Source organism: Chondrus crispus, genomic scaffold (genome assembly GCF_000350225.1).
Source record: "Chondrus crispus Stackhouse genomic scaffold, scaffold_426, whole genome shotgun sequence".
Classification (NCBI taxonomy): Eukaryota; Rhodophyta; class Florideophyceae; order Gigartinales; family Gigartinaceae; genus Chondrus; species Chondrus crispus.
The window spans coordinates 24329-33616 of NW_005179324.1; the positions used below are offsets into that span (position 1 = coordinate 24329).

The 9288-nt window shown below is 52.0% G+C and overlaps 5 protein-coding genes; 3 read left to right on the forward strand and 2 right to left on the reverse strand.

The window, feature by feature from the left end:
* The first annotated feature begins 216 nt into the window (after window positions 1-216).
* Window positions 217-1587, forward strand: CHC_T00009202001 (Serine/threonine protein kinase). Its single transcript, XM_005718685.1, has one exon. It carries the CDS (start codon window positions 217-219, stop codon window positions 1585-1587), a length of 1371 nt encoding a protein of 456 aa, XP_005718742.1.
* Window positions 1588-1621: 34 nt separating this feature from the next.
* Window positions 1622-2838, reverse strand: CHC_T00001271001 (hypothetical protein). XM_005718686.1 is given in 2 exon segments: window positions 1622-1668; window positions 1669-2838. The coding sequence occupies 1 exon segment, from the start codon at window positions 2836-2838 to the stop codon at window positions 1669-1671; it is 1170 nt and encodes a 389-aa protein (XP_005718743.1). The 3' UTR covers window positions 1622-1668.
* Window positions 2839-3257: 419 nt separating this feature from the next.
* CHC_T00008281001 (Translation initiation factor eIF1A) lies at window positions 3258-4379 on the forward strand. XM_005718687.1 is given in 3 exon segments: window positions 3258-3357; window positions 3608-3933; window positions 3934-4379. The coding sequence occupies 2 exon segments, from the start codon at window positions 3258-3260 to the stop codon at window positions 3931-3933; spliced, it is 426 nt and encodes a 141-aa protein (XP_005718744.1). The 3' UTR covers window positions 3934-4379.
* A 1686-nt stretch (window positions 4380-6065) lies between these two features.
* Window positions 6066-6788, forward strand: CHC_T00001272001 (hypothetical protein). Its single transcript, XM_005718688.1, has one exon. The coding sequence runs from the start codon at window positions 6066-6068 to the stop codon at window positions 6786-6788; it is 723 nt and encodes a 240-aa protein (XP_005718745.1).
* A 63-nt stretch (window positions 6789-6851) lies between these two features.
* On the reverse strand, window positions 6852-8677 carry CHC_T00009496001 (Coatomer subunit delta). XM_005718689.1 is given in 2 exon segments: window positions 6852-6946; window positions 6947-8677. The coding sequence occupies 1 exon segment, from the start codon at window positions 8675-8677 to the stop codon at window positions 6947-6949; it is 1731 nt and encodes a 576-aa protein (XP_005718746.1). The 3' UTR covers window positions 6852-6946.
* Between the last annotated feature and the right edge of the window lie 611 nt (window positions 8678-9288).

Consider the following 9288-nt stretch of genomic DNA (forward strand, 5'->3'; position numbering starts at 1 on the left):
GCCCTCTTCTCCAAGCTCGTCCAGGAGCACCAGCACGGCCACACCCCGCACGGCCACACCCCGCGCCCGCCGGACCCGGACTACTCGCCGCTGTTCAAGCCCGCCTCTGCTAGCGTCATCCCCACAGACTACCCGCACTCGATCCGCCGCACAGACTCCACCCGCACTAGTCTGGCCAGGGCCAGCCTCATTTCTACCCTCTCCGGCGCTCGATCGATGGACAACCCCTTCCTCAACCCCACCACGCCCCCGAAAACTCCCGCGGAGATCCGCACCCCGCACACCGCCGGCCAGTTTCCGATCATCAAGAAAATTGCAAACGCCTCGGAGAGCTTTCAGAATTTGGCCCCCGTGCTCGACTTTGACGAAACCTTTTTGCTACCCCCCGACTTGAAGAACAGCCTGGGCACTCGCAAACCCGAGCCCGTCGACTCTATCTTTGCCACCCACGACAAACACAAGGAAAAACATGAGATCCTCAAAGTTTTGCTCGTCGCCAGCACGCAGGGCAGAAAATTCTCCTTGGACTTTGAGCAGGTACGCGTCGCGGGGAAAGGTGCCTTTTCAGAAGTTCTACAAGCGCGCCATCGTCTGGATGGGTGCACATATGCGATCAAGAGAAATATCACCCCGCTCATGAGTGACAAGTCCAGATTGGATTCGCTCCAAGAGGTTTTCGCCTTGTCTGCTCTGCAGGGCCATCCTAACATTCTGCGATACCACGACGCCTGGTTTGAGGAAAAGGGCCGCTACTTGCACATGCAGACCGAGTTCTTGTCCGAGGGGACCTTGTATGCTCTGTTCATCGAGCGCGGCAAGCGCATGCCCTCCGAGGAGCTCCTTGCTCTAGCCGCTGATCTCAGCTCAGCATTGGCCTTTATGCATAGTAAGGGCGTCGTGCATCTTGACGTCAAACCAGACAACATTTTCCGCAGCAATCGACGTCGAACGCAAAACTCTTTCATCATTGGCGATTTTGGTCTCGCTTGCCATATGGATGGGACTGATGCTCGAAGCACGGAAGGGGACTCGCGATACCTCTGCCCCGAAGCCATGGACGGGAGCCCCAAGCAAATCCCTGACACCGAGGAAGACCTCAGTGACTGCGCAAGCGATGACGAAGACCTCATCGGAGACACTCTGAAACCTGCTGCTCCCCAGGATCTACGCGCTAGGGATGTTTTTTCGCTCGGGGCCACCATTTACGAGCTTGCTGTCGGTTTACCTTTGAAAAAGTCAGGGGAGGAATGGCGACAGCTGCGGAGCGATACAGCGCGTGCCGCGAAAGAGGCTGGCGCCGCATGTGGGTCTTCAGAGATTGCAAACATCGTCCAGGTTTGTCTCGAAGCAAACCCATCCCGACGGGCGCTTGCTTGTGACGTGGTGGATATCTGTGAGGCGAACTCCTCTCGAGAACAGTCGCGCTATATCAACCAATTGCACATGCAGCTGGATCAATTGAAGAGGCAACTCTCTCGGCATCAAAAGGTGACCAATAATTTGTTGAAGAATGGGGAAAGAAACAGAAAGCGATACCGCGAACAGTGTGCAAACGGGAAAAAGCGCTTCCCTCCATGCGCAGTCTGACCGTCCCGTCCTAACTCGCCCGCAGATAGGTCGCCCGAAGTTAGTTTTAGAATGTAACCTTAGATTGCAGCCCCCGCACGTCTATTTTATCCACGATGACGGCGAGGGAGCAAGGTTAACCGCAATCGCCTTCTCGAGGCAAGCCCTTAGTGCAGTGGACTCGAGTAGTTTACCAATGAAAATGAAATGAGAAACACCATCCGCTGCATCAACGCTGGACACAGAGCTTTCGAATAGAGTATGAACAGACTGATATATCCATTTGCGTTGCTCTCCCTCAACCTCGACCAAAGCTTTCATCCTCCAAATTTCCATAGGCGGCTCCGCAATCGCATGAGACGGCTCGCTCTCCCCGTTCTCCCACAAGAGCTCTCCAAATGCGCGATCTAACAGGGTCGAGTCGAACGCGACTTTTTCAAACGAAACGGTAAGCGTCCCGACGGCCATTTTCTCGCCGTGCACGTGCTGCGAAAACTTTTCCGGGGCCGGTGCGGAGAAGGACCGGGCCGATGTGTCGTAGTCATAGGCTCGCACGCCGAGCAACTTTGATATATCAAAGATACACCTTTTTGTGGGATTAATGGAAGCAGAACAACCCGCTTCTCGAAGCGAGCGCTCGACTGCGGATACTCTTTTCGCCATCCTCTCCTCCTCAGACGCTGCAGGGTCAGAATTTTGCGGGTCCGTACCCAGAAGATCGATTTTGTTGAGCAAAACTTGATCAGCTACAACGAGCTGCTTTTGCGTAATCCTCGCCTTCTCACTCATCCCGTCGCCATCCCTTAAATAACTCTGTATGTTGACTGCATCCGCAATTGCAACAACAGAGTCAAGAATTAAGCCAGTCTCCAACTCATCGTCGACCCAAAACGAAGCTGCTACCGGTCCAGGATCAGCGAGACCCGAGGCTTCGACGAGGATGTGATCAACTTGTCCTGGGCGACTGCGAATTAGACGTGAAAGGGCGTCTGTGAGGTCATCTTGGGCGGCGCAACAGATGCATCCGTTGGGCAGTTGGATAAACTGTTCAAAAGCGTCAGGACCTACTCCTTGAGTGACGATAGCCTCTTCAACGGTCCCCTTCGCGCTGAACTCGTTCTCTACGACGACGAGACGAAGGCCGTGCTGCTCGGTGAGGATGCGGCGGATTAAGGTGCTCTTGCCAGAGCCAAGGAAGCCGGTGATTATTGTCACGCCGATGGCTTTATTTTCGGTAGTTGAAGGGCACGGTTCTGCCCCATTGGAGTCCATGAATGACTGGGGAGACTGGCAGGGCAGGCAGAACAATAGCTGTTGGCTTGAACATGTGAAATGAAATGGATGTTGATGATGCAAAGGCTCTTGTGCAAGTAAAAAGGGTCTAGTGGCGAGAGAGGTCCACGATCGAAACGTGTACAGGTTTCGCCTTTTTCATGAAGTTAATGGCATTACTAAAGAAGTGGATATTGCAAATATCAATTACAATTACATCAGCGATAGAAATCGAAAGTTCACGAAAATTAACTGTTTTTTGTGAGACCCAAAAAGCACCGACCGCGTGCCGCCGTCCAAGTTCTTAAATAAGCCACGCTCCCCGGCCTTGCCTTCCGACCCTTCGTAACCCACCGCACACTCTCGACTCGCTCCCAACCGTATTGTTTTCTTTTTGTTCCACCGTCGTACTCACCACTATGCCGAAGAATAAGGGAAAGGGAGGAAAGAACAGAAGGAGGGGGAAGAATGATAACGATGATGACAAGAGAGAACTCATTTTCAAAGAGGACGGTCAAGGTAAGTGCCTCCAACTCTGCCCTCTTTTCTTTCCGCTTGTTGCGATGATTGTCTACACATCCCATTTGATGGCCTGAGCTACGCTTAATCTTCGGAATTTGCGCTGCACTGTTGACGGGATTTTCTCGAGAATAGGTATTCCTCGTTAATGAGCAACTTCAGTTACTTTACCCTTTACCACTCTTTCCTATTCAAGAACTAACTGTTCCTTTACCCTTTGTGCCTTGTGATCATCATTCACGTACATCAGAATACGCTCAGGTGAACCGCATGCTTGGCAACGGCCGTTGCGAGAGCAAGTGCTTTGACGGCACCACTCGCCTCTGCCACATTCGCGGAAAGCTTCGCAAGAAAGTATGGGTCAACGCCCAGGACATTGTTCTCGTGGGCCTTCGTGATTACCAGGACGACAAGGCTGACATCATCCTCAAGTACTCGCCGGACGAGGCCAGAAATCTTATGAAGTATGGCGAGATTCCGGACACCACCACTATCAACGAAAACGCCGCCGAGGGCGAGGATGGCGAGGAGGGTGACGACGTCGTTTTCGACTTTGAGGCCATCGATGAGATTTAGGCCAGTGCTGCTTGTTTCAAGCTTTCGCTCACCTCCACGGGTAGCTTGTTAATGGTTCACATTCTGGTTGCATATTGACACTGCTACCGTGCATGGAGAGCCTGCGTGATACTCGCCGAGCGGGCGATGCGAGCCCTCACCGGGACCCATTGACTTTCTTTCTCGCTTTCGAGACTTCATCACAACTTGGTCAACGCACATTGCATGTCCAAGGCAGTCGGTCCTGGATGTCCTCTGGGATGCACCTGCCTTGGTGGCTGGTTTCTTTCTCCGACGGCTGACGCCATTTCATCGTTTAGCTTGTTTTTTTTGTATTACATGTAATGTGCGGTCTCGCTGGCTGCCAGGCGAGTCGTCGTTTGTAAGTAGTATCTCCTTTGTGTCCAATTAAATAGATTGCAGATTCCCTTTCTTCCATTATCCATCGCTATATCTTTTCTATAGAACCTGCTTCGTTCTGGGTGAGACTGCGTTCCAATCCGCTCGCAATCCTACTCGCAAACTGTGGTGTCCACGACAATCATGTCACAATTTGTCTCGACGCAGGACTAGAGTGAGCCGATCGTATGGGTCTCTACTTGCGGTTTCACGTCTGCTGCGGCTCTGTCTGACCCGCGTCGACTGCATGGAAGCCAAAGAGCAGAGAGCCGAGTCATTTGGGGTTCTTTGCTGATGCGCTTCTGTTTTTGTTCAGTTTCATTCGTTCTCAGACATAATGGGGTCGTCACGATTCTGCAAGCTTATGGCGGACGATTTTGGTAGTAGTTGACTGCGTTCTGCTGCTTTTTTTAAACGTTCACCACATCAGATAAATATGATTTTCTCCGCTGCATCTCTATTTCCAAGACGATTTTGGGAATATTGCAAGATACAAGCCTTGGCTCGCTTTCTTCGAAACTCTCAGCCGGCAAGTCACATTGGCCGCAGAGGTATAATACTTGAGTGTTCACGTCTCTTTGCCTGCATATACGGAAATATCTGTGCTCAATTAATGCTGTTGCGGACAGCGAACTTCTCAACAGCAGTGATGCTGCGGCGAGTCGACTCTTGGCTTTCTGTCGCGGAGCTCAAACTCTCGGATTATGGAGGCGACCGCCTCCGATGGAGGTGGGATGATTGGAACCCCGCTGGAGCTGAAGCCAGTAGGTTCAGGCAGGGGGCATCGCTCAGTGAGACCGTCGGCTGCCGACAAGATTGCACCCACGTTGGCCATGTTTGAGAGATTTCACGAGAGGGAAATGCACCAACGAGAGCGTCAACTCTTGGCCGAAGCAGCCAAAGGAGAAGTCACGCCTAGCAATCTTTATGAAGAAGGCTCGCTGTTTAAGAAGCAGTTTGTCACCGCCGTCGATATAATGGACGACGAAGACCGAGCCCAGGCGTACCTGCGCGCACGTACGAGGGGCAGGAGATCAATGCAAGTGTCTGGTGGCACTGAGAGTGAATTGATGCCCAGACCTTTCGGTGTTGCTTGTACATTGACTCCTGACGTTGTCCCGAAAGCACAAGTTACATCTGTTGGCAGCGACATTCTTAGAGAATGTAAGAAGATATCTGGCAGGAGAACGAGACATTCAAGGTTTCAAGCTCAAACTGTAGGACCGATCTATCAATCCCTGAGCTCAAGCCTAATAAGCTCTGCTGTCCGGAATCCCAAGGATGTGAGAGGCATTGGATGGAGTGGTAGTGATAGAAATGCTGTGAACGAACAGGGGATAGCTGTCAGAAGAGGAAAAGATACAACTTTGGTTCAATCCGGGATCGCAGAGGAGCCTTACTTGGATGATATGGAAGATGATGGTCTCGCTAACACTGGTTATAAGGATCTTGATACCGCAAATGAGCGAATGAAACTTGCAATGTTAAAACGACGTCGAAGTATTGTCCGCAAAGAGAAAGCTAAGAAACAAAAAAACTTAGAAGCTGCAGGCCAAAAGGAGTCAGACAGAGTACTCTTTTCTCTATTTGAGAGAGGAGAAGTGCTTGAATTCTCGCGAGAGCAAGGAAATACGTCGCCTGAGTCAATACCACCCGATTTTGTCAAGAATCCCGTTCATAGTCGCCAAACAGACGAATGTGATGCACTCCAAAACATGCTCCCTAATTCCTTGTTGAAAGAGCATGAAAGCCTGATGCGGCAAAGAGAAAGAGAGCTCATTTTCGAGTCAAAGGCTGTCAATAGGTCGATGGCAATCGCAAAACGAAAGCGAGATGAGAAATTACTGGTGCTAAAGCAGCAATTTCTCGAAGATATGAGTTCCAAGTTTGTACCGGCGCGGGGTCGGCAAGAAGATGTCTACGATCATTGCTTTCGCCCTGCAGACCAGGACAGCGACGGAGGTAGAAACGTATCACTTCCCGCAGAAGATTACCTGACTGAAGTAGGAACGTCAAGACGAACAGAGCACCAATGGTACCCTTGCCCTCTCCTATTTAAGCTATATGGTATTGTCCCTACAAAAAACGAAAAACAGGGTCAAGCAAACGACCAGAACGACAAACGAATGCGGTCTTCGCTGACCACACGTCATGAAGTCGAGGATGATGATTTTCAAGTACATGCCATTATTGGAGCAGATGGGAAGAGAATCGACTTTCAGCACGCAGCCAGGGCATTTGTTGAAGACGACAGCGTTGCTTTGACTATTGCAGAGTCACAAAAAGGAATTGGAACCCTTCCAGTTAGCGCAACTCCAAGCGCTGAGCTCTACAATGCCATTTATAATAGGAAAGTTTCGCACGCCGATGCCACGAACGGAGACGCTGATGTACGTGTTTCTGCACAGGAGGGAAAGCAAACGCAACTGGCAGGTGGTAGAACGTCACGAAGAACCAAGGCTGCGGATTTCTTTTAATGGGCGTTTGCCTCGCGATCCAGGAACTTTTGCTGCCCTTATTTCAGAAGACATTAGTAAATGTTACCTCGGATGACTGCTCACTTTTGTCTTTTACATCCAAGCAGCGTGCTCAACTAAGAAATTTGACACAATTAGAGTTGCTGATCCTAGAAAACCTAGACAATAGAAAATGTGTCCGGTACAAGAGATACGTCGTGTCCAAACTCGACGGGTTCGCCCGACGAGACTAGGGCGACTTGAGAGACAACTATTGGGGCATACGTATATTTGCTAGAGAACGAGACATTGATCGGGAAGAAGGCGTTGGCATCAGTGGGGCCTGTAGAGAACTCAAGTGACCCTTGGGAGTTGCTCTCGTCAATCATTGCCAGACGCCATTCCACGCTTTGAGTTCGGGAGTTGTATACAAATTCGCCATCACACTGATTCACCGTTGGTTGGCTGCTGGTGCCGATAGGGATGGTGATAACGACATCCCTAAGTTCCTTGCTCGCTCCGAGCTCGTACTCAATATTTACGACTGATTCGTCACCATTGTCACTTGGCCAGCAGTTAATCAGTAGTGGAGCCTTGTCTTCTTCCTTTGTTACAAGCCTCCAGCGCAAAACGCCAAGGGGATTCCCTGTCGGGAAAGGCCGCTTCGGGTCCTTGAGACCAATGAGTCCCTGCGTCGAAAACAAAGTCCTATCCACATTTGGATGTGTACGGAATTGCACGCCGTTCGACTCGGCACCACCAGTGCTAACCTGCAAACGAATACCAGCCTTTGCAGAGTCAGTGACGCGGAGCATGAGATCTCCTTTGACTTCCATGTTCTGGATCCCGCCATCCCGCGACACGGTAAGGTTTAGTTTTTCGATAGTTGCGAGATGAATGGCTTGACTCGGTGGAACGTATGCAGCGGCAGCCGCCGCGTTGGCCTTTGCACCTTTCAGACGGGATACAGGAGCGTCAACGACTTCTCCTTCTGCACGCAACGAATCCAAAATGTTGTCTTGCTTCTTGCCCTTGCCAAGCGACATGCCTTTCTTCGCGGCTGTGCCAGCAACTGGGGGCGGCCCTGCATTGGAGCGGCCATACCCTGAGGAACTAGATATGACGTTGCGCATGTTCATACCCATGCCCATCTGGGAACCCATGCCCGACATGCCCATGCCACCACCACCGCCCATACCCATTGTCGACTGCTGCTGGGCGTAAGAATCTGATGAAATACCTCCAGCGGCAGCGTAAGCAGCGTTCGCAGCAGCCTTGTTTTGGAGACCTGTGAGACCGAGATCCTGGGCAAAACTTCCCATGCCTCCAGCCTGGAGCATTTTGCCAAGCTCATTGCCGAGCATGCCTAGTCTATCGCCGCCGTCGCTACGCTGGCGACGAATCTCCTCCTCACGTCGCTTCCGCTCCTCTTTAGCCTCTGCCATTTTACTCTCTTGGATCATCTTGACCAGGCGCTCCTCGTGCGAGTACATTTCGGTAAATGTAGCGATCTGTTGCAGATCGACATTCTCGCGAAGGCCACCCCAGTCGATGACCTCATCGAAGGAGTAAATGATTTCAAAGGCGGCTTCCATGACGGATTCCTCGTCGACGACACCATAACGCGGGGAGTACTCGGGAAGGATCTTTCCCAGTAGACGGAGGGTCTCAAGATCCTCTACGATGTTGGAGTTCTTGGTGGTGATAAGAAGTACGTAGAGCGTTTCGACTGGTTGATAGACGTAGCGCACGTTGTCGGTCTCGACATAAGTATGTTGGCGATCGGTGCCGATGAGCTTGGGAAAGGCGGCCAGGAGGCCTTCGATGCGGATGCGGCTGAGCTCGCGATACTGGCGGGAAAGCACTACTTTACCCGCCTTGGTGGTGACGGCGGCGCTGAGAACGACCATTTCGTCGGCGGATGGAGGTGTGGGCGAAGGACGTTGTTCGACACCAAGAGGGTCCAAGCGGAACGAAAGGGACGTTGAGTGCGACGGATGGGATGGGAGGAGAGGCGAGTTACTACTGTAGTGTCAGACTTGGAGAAGGATTTTGGGGGAGTCAGTGATACGTGTACACGAAAACACGTGTAAACGGTGTACGTACCGCTCGGGCAAAAGTAGTGCGACAGAGTTGACTGAGCAGAGGATGGTGGCGCGCTGACAGTGTCAGAAGTTGGGGCCAGTGGGGACTGGCCACGTGGTGGGCGCGCTGTAAAGCGATATTTTGTGAGATGCCTAAAGGACAGATATGGGAAGGTGTAAGAAAGGAGGTGTAAAGGGGGAGTCGGGCATGCGGCGCATTAGTGAGCGCGACCCGCGGGCACTGGAGCGAGTTCAGTTTTCGTCCCAATCTGCCGCAGCTGACTGTATCGCCCGGTCGGCTTATTACTCCCGCCGTCGCTCCCGTTTTGGACTCCTGCGCCCTCTCTGCCTCAGCCCCCCCTCCCGCGCGGTCGGCTTCCCCCACCCTACCACCCACAACCCCCCCTCCCCCTCCCCCTCCCCCTCCCCCCCCTTTC

What these genes read in the sequence shown, in the direction of transcription:
- CHC_T00009202001 (XM_005718685.1), top strand. Translation starts at nt 217, where the DNA reads ATGGACAACCCCTTCCTCAACCCCACCACGCCCCCGAAAACTCCCGCG.
- CHC_T00009496001 (XM_005718689.1), bottom strand. Translation starts at nt 8,677, where the DNA reads ATGGTCGTTCTCAGCGCCGCCGTCACCACCAAGGCGGGTAAAGTAGTG.
- CHC_T00008281001 (XM_005718687.1), top strand. Translation starts at nt 3,258, where the DNA reads ATGCCGAAGAATAAGGGAAAGGGAGGAAAGAACAGAAGGAGGGGGAAG. An exon ending in TTTCAAAGAGGACGGTCAAG is followed by an intron (nt 3,358 to 3,607) that starts GTAAGTGCCTCC and finishes CACGTACATCAG; the next exon opens with AATACGCTCAGGTGAACCGC.
- CHC_T00001271001 (XM_005718686.1), bottom strand. Translation starts at nt 2,838, where the DNA reads ATGGACTCCAATGGGGCAGAACCGTGCCCTTCAACTACCGAAAATAAA.
- CHC_T00001272001 (XM_005718688.1), top strand. Translation starts at nt 6,066, where the DNA reads ATGCGGCAAAGAGAAAGAGAGCTCATTTTCGAGTCAAAGGCTGTCAAT.